Here is a 24,077-nt window from a genome sequence, read left to right on the forward strand (position 1 = left end):
GGGGCACAAGGGGGAGGGGCTAGGGGAGCACAGAGAGCAGGGGGAATGGAGGCACAAGCGGGAGGGGCTGGGGGAGCACAGGGAGCAGGGGGAATGGGGGGCAAAAGAGGGAGGGGGAATGGGGCACAGGGGGAGGGGCTGGGGGAGCACAAGGGGGAGGGGGAAAGGGGCACGGGGGGAGGGGCTGGGCTAAGGGGCAGGGGAGGAGCTAAGGGGAGAGGGAGGGACTACGGGACACTGAGGTCTCTACGCCGATGCTGCCACCTGCTGGCCAGAACCTGTAAGTGCAGCCAGAACATTTACCTGGGGCTCAGCGGGGACTCCACATACCCGCAATAACCAACCCGCCCCCCTCCCCTCCCAGCGGACCCCGCAATAACCAACCCGCCCCTCTCCCCTCCCCTCCCCTCCCAGCGGCCCCCGCAATAACCAACCCGCCCCCCTCCCCTCCCAGCGGCCCCCGCAATAACCAACCCGCCCCCCTCACCTCCCCTCCCAACGGACCCCGCAATAACCAACCCGCCCCCCCCAATCGCCCAGAAGACCCTACAATGACAAACCAGCCCCCCAGGAAACCCTACAATAATAAACCCCTCCCCCAACATCGCAGGAGACCCTACAATAACAAACCAGCTGGCGGGGCACAATGGGACAGGCCCAGAGGGGCGGGGCCTGGGACTCTGGTCCCGCCCCCCTGTCTGTCTATCTGTCCAGGCAATACCTCCCCGGTCTTACATCATACGGGGGGGGGCCTGGCCCCGAGCGGCCAATCAGAGCCGGGGCAAGCGGCGGGAGCGACCGATCGCGGGGGGAGCCCCCCCTGACCCCGCTCCGCCCCCCGCTCGGCGGCTCCCCCCTTAAAACGGTGCCACCGCCCCCCTGCGAGCGGCACCCGGACGCTTGGGTCCCTTCTGCACAGTAGGCAGGATGCCCGCGCCGTACACCCGACTTCTGGGGTGAGTGCGCCCCTATCGGTCTGTCCCCCTGCACCCCCCTGTGTTCCCCGATCCCCCGTCCTGCACCCCCCAGTGCCCCCGAACCCCGTCCTGCACCCCATGTGTACCCCGAACCCCCGTCCTGCACCCCGCTGTGCCCCCGAACCCCCGTCCTGCACCCCATGTGTTCCCCGAACCCCCGTCCTGCACCTCCGTGCCCCTGAGCCCCCGTCCTCCTGCACCCCATGTGTACTCCGAACCCCCGTCCTGCACCCCCGAGCCCCCGAACACCCATCCTCCTGCACCCCCATGTGCCCCGGAGCCCCCGTCCTGCACCCCCGAACACCCATCCTCCTGCACCCCCATGTGCCCCGGAGCCCCCGTCCTGCACCCCCGAACACCCATCCTCCTGCACCCCCATGTGCCCCGGAGCCCCCGTGCTCCTGCCCACCCCCATGTGCCCCCACGTGCCTCCGAGCCCCCGTCCTCCTGCACCCCCATGTGTACCCCGAATCCCCATTCCTCTGCCCCGTCTTCATTTACTCCCTTTGCCTTTCCCTTCAGTGCCCGCTCTATGGGCGCCCAGGGCTGGGGGGGCAGGGGCTGCAGGTCGGGAGTGAGGGGCACCGGCAGGGCTGGAGGGGGCAGGGGGGGAATCCTGTGTTGTGTTTCTCAGGGCTCAGGCCCTCACTTCCTTGTGTTGTCTCCACGTCACCTGCCCCTCCCCCGGCTCCGCCCCCTGCCCCCCCCCCCCCCCGGACCGGGGCTGGTCCAAAGCGGGTCCATGGGGCTTTGTTTTCCTGGGTCAGGGCCGGGCAGAAGCTTGGGTGGGAGACCGAAGGGTGCCCCTCACTCCCGACCCGCAGCCCCCCCGCTCTCCCAGCCCTGGGGAGGGTGATGCTGCGTTATGTGTGGCTGTGCCCCTCCCCAGAGACAGCCACTTTTCTCTGGCTGGGATCCACCCCTGAGCGGGCAAGTGTCCCCAGGGTTAGCGCTGGGACAGCACGTCCTGGCCGATCCCCCTCTGGGGGACTGCCCCCTGTCGTCCCCCCCCCCCCCCCGCCCATCTGCCTACCCAGAATCCCCAGCAGCCACCAGGTGAAAGTCCAGACAACGTGTCTTGCCTCTTGCTCTTTGCCCTGCCAGCTGTCCCCACCCCTGCTCCAGGCAGCCTGCCAACCAGAGGCTGCTGTGGGGTACACGCCCTGCCCCCGAGGCCATGTGAGGGGCATGGGGGAGTGCTAGGCAGGGGGCAGGTTTGGTCCAGTCTAGCGGAGCTCCCTTCCTGCCTGGTGGGATGGGGGCTGCCTGTGCATGCTCTGACATGCGTGTCACAAGTGTGTGGGGTCTGACACGGCGCTGATGCCCTCACACAAACACAGTCGCTCTCCTTGCACACTCGCAGGTCTTTGCGCAAATGCATGCGGGCTTCTGCACCTTGGACACGCGTTGGCACACCTACCGTAGAGTCACTGCCACATGTCCTGGCACCATGAGTGTTGTGCAAATTGGCCTCCCACTTGGAGTGCTCCCAACAGCCTTTTTGTGACGCATTTGCAAGATTATTTCACATCAGGCACTGCCAGGAGTGCTTATGAAAGCACATGTAAACACACACACTCTTGTGAAAATCTATGCACTCTTGTGGACTCTGCCACGTGGGAGCGTGAGCACGTGTGCACACTTCATTGCAAGCCCATGTGCTCTTGTGCATACCCAGAGAGGCTTGTGCGAGCTCCCATGCTCTTGTGGAAGATCTGGCACCAGCCTGTTCTCACCCTCTCTCCCCGTTGCAGGCAGGGTGCCCGCTCCCTGCGGTGCTGGTGGGGGGCGCCGGTCCGGTTGGCCCATGCCCTGCGGGTGCCAAGCGGGGACCTGGGCCAGCTGCCGGGCCGGCTGCGGGCGTTCGTGGAGCACGGGGTGCGGCTGTGCCAGCCCGAAAACGTTCACATTTGCGATGGCTCCGAGGCTGAGAATGGGGCCATCCTGGGGCTGCTGGAGGATGAAGGTGTCATCAAACAGCTGGACAAATATGAGAACTGGTAGGTGCCTCCCGGACACCTGGGTCCCCTGCCGCGTATCAGTCCATTCCCTTCCCCACCGTTCAAGCCAAAGTACCCACAGTCGTTTGCATCACTGTCCCACTCCTACAAACTACCCACAATCCTCCGCTCCTGCTCTTGCAAACTGCCCACAATCCTCTGCGGCAGGTTCCTGCCAATCCTCTGCCAATTTAACCACAGTCCTTTGCACTGCTGGGGCCAAATTACCCACGATCCCCTGTCCTGCTGTCCCCAGTTACCCACAGCCCTTTGCAATAGGCTCTTGGCTATCTTAAAATCCTCCCCGCCCAGGGGCTGTGGTCCTGTCCTGGACACTGGGTCTTGTTCCCCATCCTGAAGCCTCCCTCTACAGGGACTGCAGCATCGTCCCGGACGCCTGGGTCCCGTTCCCCATCCCGATCTCCCCACCGTGCCTGGGTCCCTGGAGGAGGGGGCGCTGAGGGTGGAATGACTCCCTGGCTCTTCCCCGCCCAGCTGGCTGGCCCGGACGGACCCCAAGGACGTGGCACGGGTGGAGAGCAAGACAGTGATCGTGACGGAGAACCAGCGGGACACGGTGCCCATCCCTGCCGGGAACGCCAAGGGGCAGCTGGGCAACTGGATGAACCCCAAAGCCTTCCAGGAGGCCGTGGATGACCGGTTCCCCGGCTGCATGAAAGGTGATGGGCCCTTCCCCTCTAGTGGGTGCCGGGGGGCAGGAAACAGGCCCCCATCTCCCTATGCTTATCGCTCTGTCTCGCTCTCCAGGCCGCACCATGTACATCATCCCCTACAGCATGGGTCCCATCGGCTCCCCACTCTCGAAGATCGGGGTGCAGCTGACGGACTCCCCCTATGTGGTGGCCAGCATGCGGATCATGACCCGGATGGGGGCCCCCGTCCTCCGTGCCCTGGGCGAGGGGGAGTTTGTCAAGTGCCTCCACTCCGTGGGGTGCCCCCTGCCCCTGGAAGGTGAGTCCTGGGCTGTTGGTGGGTGCAATGGGCTAACTCCCCTGGGCACACACAGCCCAATCTGTCCCATGGGTGGGTGCGGGGGGGAATGCCCCAGAGAGACATGCAGCCCCCTAACATTGGTGGATGCGGTGGAATAACACCCCCAGAGCGACACACAGCTTGGCGCCCAACCTTGGTGGGCGGGGTGGGGTCACCCTCCAGTACCAACCCCGCCTGATTTCAGGTGCGAGTAGCGGGACGATACCCCAGCCACCTTCACCCTCTAATCCCCCATCTCTGCTCCCCACCCCCCAGAGAAGCTGGTGAACAACTGGCCCTGCAACCCCGAGAAGACCCTGATCGCCCACGTCCCTGACAGGCGGGAGATCGTCTCCTTCGGCAGCGGCTATGGTGGGAACTCGCTGCTGGGGAAGAAATGCTTCGCTCTGCGGATTGCTTCCTGCATCGCCAAGGACGAGGGGTGGCTGGCCGAACACATGCTGGTGAGGGGCGGGGCCCGGACACCTGGGTTCCATCCCCAGCACAGGTGGAGTTGAATGGGTAGAGCTGGAGGGGCTGGGAGACTGAACTCCTGGGTTCTGTCCCTGGCTCTGGGAGGGGAGTGGGGTCTTGTGATTAGAGCAGGGGGAGGGGGCTGGGAGCCAGGACTCCTGGGTTCACTCCCTGGCTCTGGGACGGGAGTGGGGTCTTGTGGTTAGAGCAGGGGGAGGGGGCTGAGAGCCAGGACTCCTGGGTTCTCTCCCTGTCTCTGGGAGGGGAGTGGGGTCTTGTGGTTAGAGCAGGGGGAGGGAGCTGAGAGCCAGGACTCCTGGGTTCTCTCCCTGTCTCTGGGAGGGGAGTGGGGTCTTGTGGTTAGAGCAGGGGGAGGGGGCTGAGAGCCAGGACTCCTGGGTTCTCTCCCTGTCTCTGGGAGGGGAGTGGGGTCTTGTGGTTAGAGCAGGGGGAGGGGGCTGAGAGCCAGGACTCCTGGGTTCTCTCCCTGTCTCTGGGAGGGGAGTGGGGTCTTGTGGTTAGAGCGGGGGGGAGGAGGGGGCTGTGAGCCAGGACTCCGGGGTTCTCTCCCTGGCTGTGCAGGGGGAGGGGCTGTGAGCCAGGACTCCTGCGGTCTGAACCTGGCAGGCCAGGACCAAAGGCCACTCTGTGTTTACACCCTCACTCCCCGGATATTTAACGAGCAAATATTAGTTAATAAATGCCCGGGCCCTGTTGACATCCCAGGCGAATGGGGCTGTGTCTGACGCCAATGGGACGGGCAAGTGTCCCCCCAGTTCAACCCCTGGGGGCACTGGCCCCGGGCAGGGGGTCAGAGGGGAATTATGGGTAATTAGCTCATGCAGGAGGTGGGTGCAAAGGCTTGTGGGAGGCTGACAGGAGTCAGCCTCTGTTGCAAAGCATGGTGGGTAATCTGGGTGCCCAGCACATGAACACAGAGGATTGTGAGTCACCGAGGAGAATGGGAGTCTGGTGCAAAGGATGATGGGTAATTTCGGGAGCAAGAGCCTGTTGTAAAAGATGGTGGGCCAGGATGATTCAGGCCCCAAGGATTGTGGGTAATTGGCCGCAGTAGGGCTATTATGCTGAGGACTGTGGGTAATTGGAGAGTGTGTTGCAAAGGATTGTGGGTAAATTTGGAGCAGCTGGGCTTTGTTGCAAAGGACTGTGGACAATTGGGTAGCCCACGTCCATGTTGCGAAGAATTGTGGGTAGTTTCCTGCTCTCTGCTGCCCCTGTGCTCTCCCTGGTGGGGTGCGGGGAGCCCCCCAAGCCCCTAATGTTCCCACTCCCCCCGGCCCCCCCAGATCCTGGGCATCACCAACCCCGAGGGTCGGAAGAGGTATGTGGCAGCCGCGTTCCCCAGCGCCTGCGGGAAAACCAACCTGGCCATGATGAACCCCACGCTGGCGGGCTGGCGGGTGGAGTGCGTCGGGGACGACATCGCCTGGATGAAGTTTGACAGCGAGGGTGAGATCAGGGAGGGAGGCAAAAGTGAGGTGTTGGGGGGGACACACCGAGGATGGGGGCAGCAGATCTGGGATGGGGCAGAGGGGATGTGGGGGGAACCCCAAGGTGAAGGGCCGGGGAGGGGGGAGCCCATTTGGGGAGAGGGTGGGGGGGGGATCCAGCGTGGTGATGGGGGGGACCCCCAGGGAGGATCCCCCAGCTAACCCCTTCTCCTCTCCCCCAGGCCGGCTGCGGGCGATCAACCCCGAAAACGGGTTCTTCGGGGTGGCGCCAGGCACCTCCATGAAGACCAACCCCAACGCCATGCACACGATACAACGCAACACCCTCTTCACCAACGTGGGCGAGACCAGCGAGGGGGGCGTCTACTGGGAGGGCATCGACCAGGTCCTGCCCCCTGGCACCTCCATCACCAGCTGGCTGGGGCGGCCCTGGGCGCCGGGTAGGGCCATGGCCACTTCCCCCTCCCCCCCACTGCCCGCGGGATGGCGCCCCCCGCCAGCCCCTCCCCACGGCGCCCCCAACCTCTCTCTCTCTGCCCCAGGTGCCAAGGAGCCGTGTGCCCATCCCAACTCCCGGTTCTGCGCCCCGGCCCGCCAGTGCCCCATCATGGACCCAGCCTGGGAGTCCCCCGAGGGCGTCCCCATTGATGCCATCATCTTTGGCGGGAGGAGACCCGAAGGTAACCCCCCCGCCCTCCTTTCCTGCCTCCTCCTGGACTCCTGGGCCCCTCAGCAGGCTCACGCTGCTCTCCCCCTCTCCCCAGGGGTGCCGCTGGTCTACGAAGCATTCAACTGGCGGCACGGCGTTTTCGTGGGCAGCGCCATGAGGTCCGAGTCCACCGCGGCTGCTGAACACAAAGGTAAAGACCCCCGGAAGCCTGGGTCCTGTTGCTTGGGTCCCACGCTCCTTCACACCCCGGCCCCAGGAAACAGGAGCTCCAAGTCTCTGAGGGGGAGTGCCCATTGCGCCACCCCCGTGTCTCACTACCCACAATCCGCTGCACCACTGTCCCGCGATGGCAGGCTACCCACAGTCCTTGGCACTGGAGTCCTGCAGTGCCAAATACCCCACAATTCATTGCCCCAGAGCCCTACTCTTGCTGAATACCCACAATCCAATGTGGCAGATTCCCACAATTCCTGATTTACCCACAGTCCTTTGCAATGGCCTCCCCTGATTTACCCACAGTCCTTTGCGCTGCCCTCCCACCCTTCCTGATTATCCACAACCCTTTGTGGCAGATTCCTGCCATCCCTAGTTACCCATAGCTCCCTGGCTGACCTACCCTCCCCACTTCTCCGCCCCCCCCTCTAGGCAAGGTGATCATGCACGACCCCTTCGCCATGCGCCCCTTCTTTGGGTACAATTTCGGGCGCTACCTGGAGCACTGGCTGGGCATGGAGGAGCGGCGTGGGGTCCGTCTGCCCAAGATCTTCCATGTCAACTGGTTCCGCAAGGACGCGGCCGGCAACTTCCTGTGGCCGGGCTTCGGGGAGAACTCGCGGGTGCTGGACTGGATCTTCCGGCGGGTGGAAGGGGAGGAAAGTGCGCGGGAGACGCCCATCGGCTATGTGCCTCAGGAAGGGGCCCTTAACCTCCAGGGCTTGGCCAAGGTGGACTTCCAAGAGCTCTTCTCCCTGCCCAAGGCCTTCTGGGAGCAGGAGGCGCGGGAGGTGCGCAAGTACCTGACCGAGCAGGTCAATGACGACCTGCCCCGAGAGGTGATGAGGGAACTCGAGGGGCTAGAGAGCCGGGTGAAGAAGATGTGAGGGGGGGCAGGGAGGCGGCCCGCCAAAGACACAGCCCTCATGGAGTTTGTTTACATAGCATTCCCCCGCCTTGCCCAACGCCGCTGCCATCTCAGTGCCTTGCTGCGAGTCAGCTGTCATCTTCCCTTGATGGGTTTTGGCCATCTTCTACGCTTGACCGTGGTTCTGCCATCTTGTTTGCTTAAGGAGTCAGCCATTTTGTTCCCTTAATCATGATTCCACCATTTTCTTCCCTCAATGTGGGCCATCTTCAATTAGCATAGGCTGGCCATTATCTTTCCTTGACTGTGGTTCTGCCATCATCGTCAACTGACATGGGACGGCCTTCTTCTTTCCTTGACACGGATTGGCTGTTTTTGTTTCCTTGACCATGTCCACCATCTTGGTTCCTGGATGTGGGCTGCCCATATTTCTCCTCTTGACCATGGTTCTGCCATCTTGTTTCCATGCTCGTGAGTCAGCCATCTTGTCCCCTTGAAAGGCTGACCTTCCTTCCAGCCACATTTTCATATAATCACTTGTGAGGTTGGAACGTCCAAGCTGGGTGTCACCATCGGGTCCAGCTCTTCACAGAAACCGGGGCCATGGCATCTACCGCCAAGCCTCTCCTCATCAAACCCTACATCAGCACACGAACGCAAACCTAGCGTCCTCCAGGCTTAGCTCTGATGGTAAGGCTGATTTTAACCATGATGTGTGCCCCTGTTGCAACACTAAAAAGGAACCACCGTCCATGGCTGGATCTCTCAATCGCACAGGCCCTTGGCCACCCGTGACTCAGCCCAAGCCCAGTTCCTAAGCAGTATTAACCGCAAATCAGCTCAGGATATGCTAGACCTCTCCATCACCATCCCAGTGCTCAACGCCCCTCCCCAGCTGGGGCACCGGCCAAATTCTCAACTCTTGCCACTAGTCCTCTCCTGCGATCCCTCATCTAACCGCACCAGGACACCCTGTCCATTTCTCTTTAAGCCCTGAGTCCCACCTTAAACTGGAACCTCCCAAGCCCCTGTCTTCTCCGAGTCCTTGGTCGGTTCTTCCAGCCACACCAGCCCTCTTGGGGGGCTCTCGCCATCAAGCTGAGGTGAGCTCAGCAACGCCCCCCCCCTTCCTTTCCAGCATTTGGCCCCAGACCTGCCCCTCTAACGGACACTGAGGTAGATTTTGCCTTAATTGCAGGGTGTGACAGCTCCTGGTGGCACCCCCGACCCTGGCCCGGCTGGGCGAATGGGGGGTGAGCCGGGACAAGCTGCGGAAGGGCTCCCGAGGGGCACCTGTGACAGCTGCTATTTCCTGGGCACAGGCAGGGCCGAAGTGGGGGCAGGAGCGGAAGCGACATGGGGTTCAGTGCTGGGGCTCTGGGTACTGCACAGTGAGGTTTGGTTACTAATCACTGTTAACGAGACACGAGTGTCAACCAATAAAAGAGTTGGAGGCCGACGGCTGGTTAGTGGAGTGGGGAGCGGGGCAGAGAGGGATGGGCAGGCGGGGGCCACATGGGGACTTTGGCCTCTTTTTCTTCAGCCTGACCTGGGGCCAGGATAAATGCAGAGACGGGGGGTGAGGGCAATGTGGGGGAGCAAAGGCTGAAGTTAGTGAGGGGTGGGGGGATGGGGATAAGGTATAAAGTGTCACTGGATGGGGTGGGGTGAGGGGTCTTGGGGCCCAGGTATAAAAGGTCACGGGATGGGGCCAAGGAGGAGGGCATTTGGGGGTGGGTACAGTGGGGGGTAGGTCTGTATAATTTTTGGTGGTGCCCAGAATGGGTCCAAATCCTGCCCCCAGACTTCTGTCTTGTAAGCCAATATATATATTTTTAAATGATGTAAAAGTGTGAGGGCTCTGGCTGGGGCTGTGGGGTGTGGGAGGGGCTCAGGGCCAGGGCAGAGGGGTGGAGTGTGGGGGTGAGGGCTGCATGGTGGGGCTGGGGATGAGGGGTTTAGGGTGCAGGAGGGGGCTCAGGGCTGGTATGCGGGGGGGTGAGTGCTCTGGCTGGGGATGAAGGGTGTAGGAGGGGGCTCAGGGCTAGGGCTGGGGCAGAGGGTTGGGTGCAGGGGTTGAGGGGGCTCAGGGCTAGGGCAGACGGTTGGGGTGAGGGAGTGTCAGAGGGGCCCGGGGGGTGCTCGGGAGCTGCTCCCCATGCAGCCAGCCGGGACTCGGGGGATTCTCCTCTGGGAGCAGCCTGGCTCCCGGGCTTCCCCCTTCCTGGGCCTGACCCCGGAGCATCCAGCGTCCTGCAGCGAGTCCCCCCAGGGGGTCCTGGGGAGCCCGAGGGCCCTGCCCCCCGACGCCGCAGCCAGCGGCAGGAACCCGGCGTAGGACAGAGCTTGTAGGTACCGACTCCGGACCCCTAAGTCAGGTCCATCTTGGGGCTGGGGAGGCTGGACCCCGGTTCTGGACCCCCCCAATTTCCCCAGCCAGCTCCAAAAAGACACTCTCCAGCCCCCCCTCTGCCTTTGCCCCTTTCCCGGGCCAGGATCCACCTGACCCCTTGTTCTCCAGCCCCGTCACTGGGCACCTTGCCGGGGAGGGGCCCAGGAGACCGGGCGTCGGCCATTCTCTGGGCAGACCCCATCACACCCGCCCCCTAGGGCTCTGCACCAATCGCACCCCCTGCCCCCCCACCTAGAGACTTATGAACTGCAGAGGGGAAACTGAGGCACCGGCACAGTATTCACAGTACACAGTAATAACCTTCCCACGTGGCTCGGGGGGGCGGGGCTCGGGTGGGGCGGGGCCGTGGGAGCTAGGGGGCGAGTAACAAGTCACAAGGGGAGGGGGCGGGGCCGAGGGCGTTAGGGGGCGGGTATCAAGTGACGCGGAGAGGGGGCGTTAGGGGGCGGGTACCAAGAGACGCGGAGGGGGCGGGGCCGAGGGCGTTAGGGGGTGGGTACTAAGTGACGCGGAGGGGGCGGGGCCGAGGGCGTTAGGGGGCGGGTACCAAGTGACGCGGAGGGGGCGGGGCCGAGGGCGTTAGGGGCGGGTACCAAGTGACGCGGAAAGGGGGCGTTAGGGGGCGGGTACCAAGAGACGCGGAGGGGGCGGGGCCGAGGGCGTTAGGGGGTGGGTACTAAGTGACGCGAGGGGGCGGGGCCGGGGGCGTTAGGGGCGGGTACCAAGTGACGCGGAGGGGGCGGGGCCCCGTGCGTTAGGGGGCGGGTACCAAGTGAGGCGGAGGGGGCGGGGCCGCGGGCGTTAGGGGGCGGGTAACAAGTGACGCTGGAGGGGGCGGGGCCAGGCGCGCTAGGGGCCGGGTATAAAGCCTGGCCGCGAGCCAGGGCGGGGCGGGGCTCCCCACAGTAGCTTCCCCCAGCCAATCAGGAGCTGCGGAGCCCTCTGGTGACCGTCAATCCTAAAACACCGTCTATGCGAGGAGCCAGGATCCTCTCAGGCCCGCCTTCCTGTCCCGTCAATCACCGATCCATTGTCCAATCAGGGAGCTGGCTCGCGCTCACTGCTCGCCTCCCAGTCTGTGGTCTCGACCAGGCCCTTGTCAAATCGAAGGATCAGTGACCGTCGGGAGCCTCTCTACACGTAGCCTGTCAATCTTTTTTAGTGTCCAATCAGGAGAGTCCACGCCTTCTTTAAAGGGCAATTATTAGGCCTTCGGTCACTATTATCCAATCAGAGAGCGAGGGCTATTTTTAGGCTACCAATCACTCCATGTTAACCAAATACCCATTGTCCCGCCTCCCCGTTTGGAGTGCCTGTCATATTGTAACTGTCCAATCAGAGAGCCCGGGCTTCACCATAGCCCCGCCTTTCCAAAGCTGTCACTCTCAACCCAATCAGCGAACTGTCGCGAAGGTAGAGGGCCAATCAACGTGTCCGAATTTTCTACAACGCCCTCTAACCTACCTGATGTTGAGAGGAGGAGCCAATCAGAGTGCGCCGCGCTTGCCCCGCCCCCTCTCGTCTTCCGTTAGAAGCGGCCCCAGCGCTGAAGATGTAAACAAGGCTTCGCACCGCGAGCGTTGGAGGGTGAGGAAAGTCTCGCGGTTCGGGCGGGGGGAAAGTGGCTTCTGACTGGCCACGGCCGGCCCGCAGGGGAGGGGGAGGAGCCTGTTGGGGGAGTCAGGTGGGTTCTGATTGGTGATGGGGGGAAGGGAGCTGGGCTGCGGACTGGGGTAGCAAGAGTGTCCCCCTAAATATGGAACGTTCTGATTGGTGGGCCTGGAGGAATATAGGGCGCTCTGATTGGTGGGAGGCGCTCTTGAGTAAGAGGCGCCCTGGTTGGTGCAGAGAGTAGAAGGCGCTGATTAGTGGATTAGAGGCTGGCATATGAGAGGGGGCAAGAATCGAGGCTGTGGTTGGTTGTGCAGTCAGCAGGCCCCTGTGATTGGTGGGTGACACGCTGAGGGGAGCAAGAGTGCCCCCTGAGTATAAGGCTCTGTGATTGGTGGATGGCTGCTAACACGTCATTGGTGGGTTCCTGTGCTATATTGAGGGGAGCAAGTGTGTCCCCTGAGTACAGGCTCCTCTGATTGGTGGGGAAGGGAGGGGGTCAGAATGTACAGATCTGATTGGTGGGCAGCTGCCGTATGTAGCACAATCGCCCCCTGACTCTGAAGGGCTGTGATTGGTTGGTAGCTGTGGTATATGAAGAGGACAGTACTGCCCCCTGAGTATGAAAGGCTCTGATTGGTGGGTGGTTGTGGTATATTAAGGAGGACGGTACTGTCCCCTGAGTATAAAGGGCTGTGATTGGTAGGTTGCTGAAGTGTATTGAGTGGAGGCAGTACTGTCTTCTAAGTCTGAAGGCCTCTGAGTAGTGGCTAAAGGTTTTCCTTTCAGGGAGCTTCTTGTTCCTGATTGGCTGCGGGGGGAGTGGGAGAGGAGCCAACACAGCGGACCCCTGAGCCTAGTTCCAAACAATGCCATAAATATGGGTTCCCGTAGCAGCAGCGGTGCCAGCTCTGGGGGCCGGGACCCCCAGGACGGCAGGCCCCAGAGGGGCTCCAGGCTCCTTCGGCATGAGGAAGAGGAGGAAGAGGACGAAGATGTGGATCTGGCCCAGGTGCTGGCATATCTACTGCGCAGGTAATTTACTTTACTGCCTACTCCCCCGTGTGCTGCACAGGGAGTCCTTCCATCTGCCTAGAGTTGCCAACTGTCTAACTGCAAAACTTCCTTGCCCCGCCCCTTCCCTGAGGCCACGCCTCCTGCTCACTTCATCCTCCGCTCTCCCCCACCCTTATTCAGTGTCACCGGGCTGGGGCAGTGGGTTGGGGTGCAGGAGGGGGTTTGGGTGCAGGAGGGGCTCAGGGCTGGGGCAGTGGGTTGGGGTGCAGGAGGGGGTTTGGGTTGCAGGCTCTAGGAGGGAGTTTGGGTGTGGGGGGCTCGGGGCTGGGGCAGGGGCTTGACTGTGGGCGGGGGAGTGGGGCTGAGGGGTCGGAGTGTGGGAGTGGGCTCCAGGTTCAGCCTGGGAAGGGTAGAGGTGTGGGGTGCAGGGTGGGATGCAGGGAGCTGGCTCTGGGAGGGAGTTTGGGTGCAGGGGGGGCTCAGGGCTGGGGCAGGCAGTTGGGGTGCAGGAAGAGGCTTGGGGTTCAGGCTCTGGACAGCGCTTACTTCGGGGGGGGCGACTTTTGGAAGTGTGGGCTTGTCCAGCTCCCAGGCTCGGAGGCAGACAGGTAGCTCTGCGCGCTGCCTCTGCCTGCAGGCACAGCTCCCGCAGCTCCCATTGGCTGCGGTTCCCGGCCAATGGGAGCTGTGGAGCCGGCACTCAGGGTGGAGGCAGTGCGCAGAGACTCCTGGCTTCCCCTGCACCTAGGAGCTGGAGGTGCCACCTGCTTCCAGGAGCCGCACAGAGCCACAGCAGGCAGGGAACCTGCCTTAGCCCCACTGCGCCACTCGACTTTTAGTGGCCTAAAATTTCCCGGATGGGGTTCAGTAGCCTCTGGGAGATCGAGGCTGATCCCGGGAGACTCCCGGCCAATCTGGGAGGGTTGGCAACCCTACGTCTGCCCCAGCGTGGTGCTGGCTCCGATCTGGCCTCAGCTGGCAGAGGGAGTGGGCTAAGGGGCGTCTCCCTTCCCCTCCCAAGTGGAATCACAAGACAGGGTGCAGTGTAAATGCAACGACGACTCTGCTGCCGGATCGAATCAGTGGAAGAAAGCGACCTCAGTCGCTTCCTGACTGGCCCTGGCAGACCTTGTTCCTGCAGGATCCCGTGAGACGCAAGCAGAAAATCCAGTCAGCACGTGGGGGGGCAGGCGGGAAAAGGGGAAACCTCCGATCTAACCTCTTCAGGACTGGAATTAAATAGTGACTCATCAGGTGACCCCGAGCTCCCAGGGAGACTCTGTGCCCCTACAGCTGCGGTGCTCGGAGAATATCACGCAGGAGCCGAGGGGATTTGACCCAGATGATCACATGGCTCCCTTCTAGCCTAAGAATCAACAAATGCTTCACACCAGGACACTGATGCAAGTTTCTAGGTGGTACACCCCGGACTCCTAGGTTCTATCCCTCCGTGATGCCAGAAACCTCCTGGGCTAGGGTTTGGGGAGGGGGCTGAAGGGAAGGTTGAGCTGATGAATGAGCTTTGGTTTCTGCACCCCGCAGAGGTCAGATTCGGTTGGTGCAGGGCGGAGGCGCAGCCAGTGTCCAGGTGGTCCAGACGCTGTCCGATTCGGACGATGACAACGACAGTGCCTGGGAGGGGCGGCTGGGAGACCGTTACAACCCCCCAGGTACAGACCAGGACACTGGGGTTCTGCCCCCAGATCTGGGAGGGGACTGGAAGCTAGTGGTCAGAGCGGGAGGGCTGGGACCCAGGGCTTCTGGGTTCTGTCCTCAGCCCTGGGTGGGGAGCAGGAGCTAGTGGCTAGAGCGGGGGGACTGGGTTCTATCCCTGGTTCTGGGATGGGAATGCAGGCTAGCTGTTAGAGCGGGGGAGCGTCTGGGAGCCAGGAATCCTGGGTTCTATTCTCTGCTGCTATTTATACCTGGTACATCTCTCTGCCCGCCCCCCCCCCCCCCGCCAGTGGATTCTGCGCCTGACACACGGGACGTGGAAAGTAACGAGATCAAAACCCAAATCCAGCTGGCGAATGGGATGCTGGGCTGCAGGCGAGCTGACCGCAGCATCCCCCAGCTCCTTCGCCAGGTACGTGGCCCTTCCTGCAGGGGAGCCCTGGGGCTGGAGGGGAGTGGGGTCTGCTGGGACTCTGGGATTCTCACCCCCACCCTGCTCCCTTTGCAGAGAGAGTGGGGCTTGTGCCACGGCAGCAGCTTTTCCCCGGGCGAGCGCTCCCGTGTGATGTCCCAGTGAGTATCGGTGGAATGGGGTGGGGGGGGCACTGGCAGGAGACTCCCCACTGACCCGGTGCTCTCTGCACCCCCTCAGCTTTCTGCCCAACCAGCTGGCGTTCACCGACTCCTACTCCCAGAAGGCCTTCTGTGGCGTCTACTCCAGGGATGGACAGCTCTTCATGTCTGCCTGTCAAGGTATGGGGGGGGGGGTGCACTTGGGGTGGTTTATCAGGTTACCCACAATACCCTCTGCTCTAGCCACAGGACTCCCACTGCTGCCTGTCGGCTTGGCCTTGTGGGTAAACAACATCCCAGAATTTTCTCTCTTTCTGCCTTTCGGAAGGTGGTAGTACCGGCTTGCAGTGCCACCCACCCACTGGCATTGTGGGTCAGGGTCATGCCTTTGTGCATTGTGGGTAATCACTCTACCAGAATCCTTTCTGGTCCCATCTGAGGGTCCTTCAGGAGAGCAATCTGGGAGGGCCGTTACCCACAATGCAAAGCAGCTGAGCTGTGTAGGGAGCTCTTGGACAAGCAGAGAGGATTCTGGGAGGGCATTTCCCACAGTGTACAGTGGCTGGGACACCCTGGGGGCAAGCAGAGAGGATTCTGGGAGGGTGCTTATCCCTTTGCATTGTGAGTAGTCTTCCCAGAAACCATTCTGTCCTGCGATGTGTGGTAGACACTCAGCACTGCCCCCTCCCTGCTTTGCATTGTGGGTAAGGCCATCCTAGCATCTTCCCTCCTAAACCTTCCCTTATCTCCCTGCCCCACTCCCAGACCAGACAATCCGCCTGTACGACTGCCGCTATGGAGGCTTCAGGAAGTTCAAGAGCATCCGGGCACGGGACGTGGGCTGGAGCGTCCTGGATGTCACCTTCACCCCCGACGGAGGCCACTTCCTCTACTCCAGCTGGTCCGACTACAGTGAGTAGGGACTGGGGGCGAAGTCTGCCTTAGCCTTGCCCCCAGGCAGAAAGCACTGACCAGTGTCTCTCTCCCTCCCTTCCTCCCCCAGTTCACATCTGTAACATCTATGGCGACGGAAACGTCCACACGGCACTGGATCTGAGGTAATGGAGGGGTGGGTGTGCCATGATATGAGGAGCTGGAGAGGTCAGCTATCATGATAGGCGGGGATTAAAGGGGCTATTGGTCATTGCGGTCTGGGTGGGGGCGATTGCCCGGCCGGCGATGTATGCCCCACCTTGCAGACGGAGAAAGTCTTCTCCCCACCTCCACCTCCCCGACCCTAGGTCCCTGCCAATCTGCCCTGGGGTGAGACCACTCCCTGACCCCCAGATAGGAGGATCAGTTAGACCCAGAGCATGGGAGAAAGAGCCACCAGCCAGGCATGGAGGGAAAAGATTCCTGAGCCCCCTCAGGTCCCTGGCCCATTCCCTCTAGAGTCCTACCTCCTGCTGTGGCTGATCCCTTGTGCCTCACGGGAAGATGGAGGGGAGGGAATACCCAAAATGGAACTGGTCAGACATCCATCACGATTGCTTCCTGACCCCTGCAGGCTGCAGCCCTGAAGCATGAGAGTGGAGGCTGGGTATCAGCTTCAGATGAGCACATGGGGGGGGCAATGCATGCCCATCCCGTTCTCCCCAGAGGCATGAAGGAAGGGGAAGAGCAGGGGGACCCATAGATTCATGGACTTTGAGGACCACCCCCTCTCCCCCAGCCACAGGATTTCAGTGTCTCTTTCCTCATCACAGGCCAGATGAGCGCCGGTTCGCTGTCTTCTCCCTCACGGTCTCCTCCGACGGGCGGGAGGTGCTTGGCGGGTAAGTCACATGGGCACCCCCAAAGCCAGGAGCAGCCCAGGTGGGCTCCTGCATTTCCAATCTGGTCATGTGGTGAGAGCAGAGAGGATTCTGGGACAGCCCTTACCCATAATGCATGGTGGGATGGCCACTGCACACAATGGACTTCTGGGAGTCCCTCCCACTCCTTTCTAAAAGGCCCATGGGCGAGAGCGGAGAGGATTCTGGGACAGCAGTTGACCACCTAGCCATGCGCTGTGGCTCTTACCCACAATGCATAGCAAAGTGAGCCCCACTGAGCCAGGTTAGACCAGCTAGGCACCCCTCAGGCTCATACCTCTCCACCGGGGGGTAGGGTCACCCTCTGTACCCCTCAGAGCTTGCCCCACCTCCAGCCTCGCTGCCTGATGCCTCAGTTTCCCCTCCCCAGGGCTAACGACGGGTGCGTCTACGTATTCGATCGGGAGCAGAATAAACGGACCCTCAAGGTACCTCCCCTGCTGGGGGGCAGGCGGACACACTGGGGGCAGGGAGGGTTCTGGGAGGGTGCTTACCCACAACGCTGTGTGGGTTGGTGCGCTGGGAGCCCCTTGGTGACAGCAGAGCGGATTCTTTGCACAGACGCTCCCAGTCCCAGAACACGTCTAAAAACTGGAGTTTTATTAAACTGTGTATCCCACACTGAGCAGCCGCAGCTTGCCACGCACCTGCTGCCGAGCCCCCAGAATTCTGCTCCTACCGGCGCCCCAGACCTGTCCCCTTTGACCTCTTCGGCCGATTTCCAAGCCTTTGCAAGTGCTGCGTTCTCCCCTTGGAACCGGGACTGACATGGTACAATGGTCCGTCGCTTCCTGCCACGCGCCCGGGAGTCCCGCTGGCTTGTATGTGCCATCTCAGCTGTGCCGGGGCTTTGTGTGAAACTAAAAAACCCTGGATCCCACGGGCAGAAGGGACTGGCGTGCTCATCTCATCTGCCCTAGATACTGCGGCTCATAGACCACCCCATCCCCAGTGATTCCCAGAGCAGCGCTCTTGATTTTAAAATCCCCGGTGACGGAGAGTCCACCATGCCCCTTGATAAGTGGTTCCAATGGTTAGTTACTCTCATGGTTAAACATTTACACCTTATTTCTGGTCTGAACTTGTCTAGCTTCAGCATCCAGCCCCTGGGTCTTGTCACAGCTTTGCCTGCTAGAGTGCAGCGCCTCTTAGCAAATATTTGTTCCCCACGTAGGAACCTTTATAGACTGTGATTGAGTCAGCCCGTAGCCTTCTCTGTCAGACTCCAGGAGCTTAATTGGTTTGGCTTATCCCTCGAAGGCAGGTTTCCCAAACCTTGAATCGTTCTCGTAGCTCTTCCCTGAGCCCTGGGCATAGCATTCCACCCACGGTTGCACCAGTGCAAATTCAGAGGTGAAATAACCCCTGGATGGAGAGGGTGGAGCAGTGCAAATAATGGATTTCTGTGCTTCCCTGGTGATTCCAAAATGCATTTTTTTGCTTCGGATTGGCCTAAAATCCAAACCTTTTGATGGATCAGCTCGGAAAAGAATTAGTTCCGGGTGGAGTGAAACATTTTGACACAATCAAGAGGGGTTGTTTTACTGCTCACCGTTCAAAAACATTTGGTTATAATCAAATGAAAGGAGACTGAGCAGAAAGGTGGAAAATTGAGACACACAACATTTCGATTTGGGGGAGAGGTTCTCGCACTTGCCTTTTTTTTTTTTTTTTTTCTTTTCCCTCCCAACCCAAACAATCTGGTGAAACCTGCTCAAATTAGCAAAAAGTTTTGGCATCACAGATTCTGCATTTCTTTTTTTAGCTTCAAAGAAAGCACAGGAAAAAGTCTGTGGCGTGTGACAGACATAAGAAGGACATCCCGGGGACGCGTTCACTGGTCCGGTAGTTGGTTTAGTCCCTAAGTAGGTGCTCAGATGTCGTCACCACTGGACATCTTTTCTCTCTAGCTGCGAGTGTCAGGGGCTCTTTCTGGAGACTTCACCTCTTGTCCACTACAGCTTTCAGACCCCATGTTCTCATTTTGGCACTGATGCCTTCCAGCGGCTGGTGCGAAGGTCACAGCGTTCGAATCGGCAGCTCCCAAACCATCCTGTTCCTTCCCCAGCCTTGGCTGGAAGGGTTCAGAGTTCAGTGGCTGCTGCCGTCACGTAATGCAGTTGATCTTCGACCTGCATATGACTGGAGTCTGAATTCCTCTCCTTGATCCGAGCTCAGATTGGGCTCGTTTGCCTTGTTCCCAGCACCTTCTACGGTGGCGCTGAAGTTACAAAGCAGTAAAAACTTTGTCTCCCGCTTTCACTCTGTTGACTGGACAATCCTTTCAAGAGCAGCACATTTAGCTTGAAAGCCTGGCCCCCCTGTAAGATTCCTGCCAAATGCTCTGTCCCCTGTTCAGAGGCCGTGCCAGGCGCTGGCTGATCCTAGCAATTCGTTCCGCCTCGTCATGGCCCCTGGGTGCTTCTTTGGAGTTCCCTGGGAAACCCAACCCCAGCTGAGATACAGAAGAGTGGGAGCCCATGGCGTTGGATCGCCACGTCATGGTAGGCAAACCAGGCTTGTGAGTTTCACCTCGGACTCAGGAATCTGCTCTCCATAATTCCGGCTAAAATTCAGCTGCATCTTTTTGTTTCCTGCTAAGCTACACCTCCCGTTGGAGGCCGAGGCCGCGGTAAACCGGCTGGGTCCCAGCTTCCGGGATTTTGGGCTCGCCAGAAATCCCAGTTTCAAGCCAAGTGGCCCCAGCCCAGCTGCCCTTTCTTGAGGAGTGGCCGGTTGTGCTGTTTGACTAAAAAGCACCATCGAGGGCGGGGGCGATGCAGCTCCCACAGGTGTTCGGCTCTTCCTTCCCTTCGCTCTCCCCTGAGCGGCTGTGAAATCTTTCAGCCCGCGGCCCTTTCAGTTTGATCTTCCAATGTTAACTCCAGCAACAGAGGCATCCCTGAGCTCCCATCTCTTCCCTGTTTCCACACGCTTCTGCACTGCGGAGTGACCGCAGAAGTGCTCACCCCCAGACCGGGAGCAGCGTCCCCAGCCCTGCCGACCTGTCCCCTTTCACCTCTTTAGCTGAGTGCCAGCCCTTAGGAGGGAAGCAGAGCAGGGAAATGATCTTCAAAGAGCTAATGTCACAGGGCCAAGCAGCTAGGCCCTTTTGAGCAAGAGCAGAGAAGATTCTGGGAGGGGACTTACCCACAATGCAAAGCTGCTGGACTGCCCTTGAGAGGACCCACAGGTAAGCCCCCTCCCAGAATCCTCTCTGCAAAGGTGCTGGGCTGCCCTGGGAGCCTTTGGGAGGACAGAGAGGATTATGGGAGTGCACTTACCCAGAATCCTAGAATCATCGACCTGGAAGGGACCTCGAAGTCATCTAGTCCAGTCCCCTGCACTCATGGCAGGACTAAGGATTATCTAGACCATCCCTGACAGGTGTTTGTCCAGCCTGCTCTAAAAAAATCCCCAATGATGGAGATTCCACAACCTCCCTGGGCAATTTATTCCAGTGCTTAACCACCCTGACAGGAAGTTTCTCCTAATGTCCAACCTAAACCTCCCTTGATGCAATTGAAGCCCATTGCTTCTTGTCCTATCCTCAGAGGTTAGGAACAATCTTTCTCCTTCTTCCTTGTAATAACCTTTTATGTACTTGAAAACCGTTATCATGTCCTCTCTGTCTCCTCTTCTCCAGACTAAACAAACCCAAGTTTTCAGTCTTCCCCCATAGTTCAAGTCTTCTAGCCCTTGAATCATTTTTGTTGTTCTTCTCTGGACTTTCTCCAATTTGTCCACATCTTTCCTGAAATGTGGCTCCCAGAACTGAACACAATGAGGCCTAATCAGTGCGGAGCAGAGCAGAGGAATCACTTCTTGTGTCTTGCTCGCAATACTCCTGCTGATACAGCCCAGAATCATGTTTGCTTTTTTTGCAACAGCATCACACTGTTGACTCCTGTTTAGCTTTTGATCCCCTAGGACCCCCAGACCCCTTTCCGCAGTGCGCCTTCCTAGACGGTCATTTCCCATTCTGTATGTGTGCAACTGATCGTTCCTTCCTAAGAGGAGCACTTTGCATTCGTCCTTATTGAATTTCATCCTATTTACTTCAGACCATTTCTCCAGTTTGCCCAGATCATTTTGAATTTTGATGCTATCCTCCAGAGCACTTGCAACCCCTCCCGGCTTGGTATCATCCACAGACTTTATAAGTGTACTTGCTGTGCCATTATCTAAATCCTTGATGAAGATATTGAACACAACCAAACCCAGAACCGATCGTTGCGGGGCCCCACTCGTTAGGCCCTTCTAGCATGACTGTGAAACACTGATCACTGCTCTCGGGGAACGATCTTCCAACCAGTTCTGCACCCACCTTCTAGTAGCTCCATCTAGGATGTATTTCCCTAGTTTGTTTATGCAAAGCGGCTGGGCCCCACTGGGTCCCTGGTGTGAGAGCAGAGAGAGGGAGGTGGCTTACCCACAATGCAAAGCAGCTGGACTGCCCTGGATAGGATAGAGAGGATTATGGGAGCACACTTACCCACAATGCAAAGAGAGCAGGGAATATTCATGGAGGGTGCTTACCCACAATGCTGTGTAACCCCTCACCCCCGCCCCAGATTGAGTCCCATGAGGACGACGTGAACGCCGTAGCTTTCGCCGACGGCAGCTCCCACATCCTCTTCTCTGGGGGCGACGATGCCATCTGCAAGGTGTGGGACCGGCGCACCATGCGGGAGGACGACCCCAAGCCAGTGGGCGTGCTGGCCGGCCACCAGGACGGCATCACCTTCATCGACAGCAAGGTGAGCGCCCCGTGGAGGCTGAATCCCACCCTGTGGTAGAGAGGGCTGGGTGCAGGGTGCTGACCCATCTCTGCCTCCCTGTGCCCCAGGGAGACGCCCGCTACTTGATTTCCAACTCGAAGGACCAGACCATCAAGCTGTGGGACATCCGGCGGCTCTCAGGGCGCGAGGGGCTGGAGGCGTCACGCCAGGCCGTCACCCAGCAGAACTGGGACTACCGCTGGCAGCAGGTGCCCAAGAAAGGTCAGCACGAGGGCATGTAGGAGTGAGAAGTGGGGTGGGCAGGAAGGGGGCAGGGGCCGTGGAATGGGAAGCGGGGCAGGGAGGGGAAGTGGAATTAGGTGGGGGAAGGACAAAGGAGGGGATGGGGACAGGAAGTGGGGGCACCAGGTGGTGTTCTGCGAAAAGGGGGGACAGGAAAGGCATGGGAAAGGCACTGTTCAGCTACCGTGGGGTGGGGCAGGAAGTGGGTGGTAAGAAGGAGGAAGTGGAGTGCAATGGTGGGGAAGGGGAGGCAGAGAGTAGACGTCAAGGAGGATGTAGGAAGTGGCATAAAGGGTGGCATGGTGGCCTTGAGTCTGCCCCTTGGGGAGGGGAAGCGAAGCAGGAAGTCCCGCCCTGGGGACAGATCTGGTGTGAATGTGGGCTGGCTCTAACCCTGTCAATCTCCAGCCTGGCGCAAGACCAAGCTGCCGGGCGACAGCTCCCTGATGACCTATCGGGGCCATGGAGTGCTGCACACGCTGATCCGCTGCCGCTTCTCGCCCCCGCACAGCACCGGCCAGCAGTACATCTACAGCGGCTGCTCCACCGGCAAGGTGGTGGGTGAGTGAGGCAGGGGCAGCGCCTACCCCCTGGGCAAAGGCAAAGAGAGCGAAACAGGAAGTCCCACCCACCAGCCAAGGGCCAAACAGGAAGTCCTGCCTGTAGGAGGGTGGGGATGGGGCTGTGACATGGGCCAGGGCCACCAGCGTACATACATGTGTGGAGCCACTGGTGGGTGGGAGTGGGGCAAAGCACAGGGGGAGGTGCCATGGGGGGGAGGTCCCCAGGCTTTGGACTGTACCACTGAGTTCAAAGTGGAGGAGGATGACTGGGAAGGACCATTCCTTCACATGGGGCAGGGGATGTTTGAGAGTTGGGCAGTACTATTACATTCATGGCAGGGGCGACTTGGGCAGTACCACTCTATGCTGTAGGGGGAAGTGATCGAGTGGATGATACTGTACCATTCTATGCGAAATGGGGAGTGAGGGCAGCCAACCAGGGCAAGGTCAGGAGGGCTCATTGTATATGTTGCGGTGGGGGGGGGGCAAATAGCATGTACCACTGTAGTGGGCTGGGGAGAGGGGAATCTCATTTGTGCTGCTCTGCCCCCAGTGTACGACCTCCTGAGTGGGCAGATCATCAAGAAACTGACCAGTCACAAGGCCTGTGTGCGTGATGTCAGCTGGCACCCCTACGAGGAGAAGATCGTCAGCAGTTCGGTGAGTGGGGGGGGGGACAGGGGCCGTTCTGCCTGGGGTGCTGACACGGTGCGGGGGGGGGGGAACGCTCTGCCCAAAGGGGGGATCCCGGCAGGGAGGAGGGGGGATCCCAGCGGGGGGGGCACTGCCCAAGGGGAGGACCCTGGTAGGGAGGAGGGGGGATCGTAGCGGGGGGGGGGACACTCTGCCTGAGAGGGGGACCCCGGCAGGCTCGAGTGGGGAACCCTGGTAGGGAGGAGGGGGGATCGTAGCGGGGGGGGGGGACACTCTGCCTGAGAGGGGGACCCCGGCAGGGTGGAGGGGGGATCCCAACGGCGGATGCTTTGCCCGAGGGGGGGACCCTGGCAGGGTGGAGGGGGATGCCAGCGAGGGGGGGATGCCAGCGAGGGGGGAACCCAGCGGCAGATGCTCTGCCTGAGGGGGGGATCCTGGCAGGGTAGAGGGGGGGATCCTAGCAGGGGGGGTGCTTTGCCCAACGGGGGGGACCCCAACAGGCTCCTGGGGGCGCTTTCACCCCTCTCTCTCCCCCTCCGGCAGTGGGACGGCTGTCTGCACCTGTGGGAATACCGCCAGGCTGAATACTATGAAGACGATCTCAGGGACCCCGCAAACCTCCCTTCGGCTGGGGAGCCCCCCGCAAGCTCCCCTGGCTCCTCGGATCAGTAGCGCCCCTCCCACCAGGGTGCCCCGTTTCTCAGTGCTTGGACTTGGGGGTCTCTGGGCCCTGCTGTGTCATGGATACCCCAAAAATCCTCTGCCCTTGGGGCGGGGAGGCTTTTCTCTGGCTCAGTACCCCAAGGGGCAGTGTGAGGGGAGGAAATCAAGTGTTCCCCCCCAATCACGGGGGTGCACGGCTTCGGGAATCCCCCCGGGACATTTGATGTGTATTATGGACTGATGTGTAATTTACTGGGTGGGGAAGGGGGCGCTGGCTCTGACCCAGCCCCAGGGCAGGGACTGGCTGGCTTGGGGTGGGGGGCGGGGAATGGGGCACAGGGCCTGATCCAGCCCCAGGGTAGAGACTGGCTGGCTCAGGGGGGCAGGGAATGGTGTGTGGGGCC

At 60.5% G+C, this 24,077-nt stretch overlaps 2 protein-coding genes across 2 annotated transcripts; both read left to right on the top strand.

The window, feature by feature from the left end:
• Positions 1–730: 730 nt before the first annotated feature.
• PCK2 (phosphoenolpyruvate carboxykinase 2, mitochondrial) lies at positions 731–8,502 on the top strand. Its single transcript, XM_050919062.1, has 10 exons — positions 731–956; positions 2,732–2,977; positions 3,473–3,657; positions 3,746–3,949; positions 4,247–4,434; positions 5,752–5,914; positions 6,138–6,356; positions 6,459–6,596; positions 6,681–6,776; positions 7,232–8,502. Exons 1-10 carry the CDS (start codon positions 928–930, stop codon positions 7,684–7,686), a joined length of 1,923 nt encoding a protein of 640 aa, XP_050775019.1. The 5' UTR covers positions 731–927; the 3' UTR covers positions 7,687–8,502.
• Positions 8,503–11,552: 3,050 nt separating this feature from the next.
• DCAF11 (DDB1 and CUL4 associated factor 11) lies at positions 11,553–23,994 on the top strand. The gene is made up of 15 exons (XM_050919019.1): positions 11,553–11,667; positions 12,481–12,726; positions 14,251–14,378; positions 14,673–14,794; positions 14,891–14,955; positions 15,035–15,135; positions 15,721–15,867; positions 15,959–16,013; positions 16,662–16,730; positions 17,140–17,197; positions 21,344–21,529; positions 21,619–21,772; positions 22,202–22,354; positions 22,910–23,016; positions 23,554–23,994. Exons 2-15 carry the CDS (start codon positions 12,572–12,574, stop codon positions 23,680–23,682), a joined length of 1,629 nt encoding a protein of 542 aa, XP_050774976.1. The 5' UTR covers positions 11,553–11,667; positions 12,481–12,571; the 3' UTR covers positions 23,683–23,994.
• Positions 23,995–24,077: the final 83 nt, after the last annotated feature.

This window comes from Gopherus flavomarginatus, chromosome 11 (assembly GCF_025201925.1).
Source record: "Gopherus flavomarginatus isolate rGopFla2 chromosome 11, rGopFla2.mat.asm, whole genome shotgun sequence".
Lineage (NCBI taxonomy): Eukaryota > Metazoa > Chordata > Testudines > Testudinidae > Gopherus > Gopherus flavomarginatus.

What these genes read in the sequence shown, in the direction of transcription:
- DCAF11 (XM_050919019.1), top strand. Translation starts at nt 12,572, where the DNA reads ATGGGTTCCCGTAGCAGCAGCGGTGCCAGCTCTGGGGGCCGGGACCCC. An exon ending in GGGCGGGAGGTGCTTGGCGG is followed by an intron (nt 16,731 to 17,139) that starts GTAAGTCACATG and finishes TCCCCTCCCCAG; the next exon opens with GGCTAACGACGGGTGCGTCT. An exon ending in TCACCTTCATCGACAGCAAG is followed by an intron (nt 21,530 to 21,618) that starts GTGAGCGCCCCG and finishes CCTGTGCCCCAG; the next exon opens with GGAGACGCCCGCTACTTGAT.
- PCK2 (XM_050919062.1), top strand. Translation starts at nt 928, where the DNA reads ATGCCCGCGCCGTACACCCGACTTCTGGG. An exon ending in GGGGCGGCCCTGGGCGCCGG is followed by an intron (nt 6,357 to 6,458) that starts GTAGGGCCATGG and finishes TCTCTGCCCCAG; the next exon opens with GTGCCAAGGAGCCGTGTGCC. An exon ending in CGCGGCTGCTGAACACAAAG is followed by an intron (nt 6,777 to 7,231) that starts GTAAAGACCCCC and finishes CCCCCCCTCTAG; the next exon opens with GCAAGGTGATCATGCACGAC.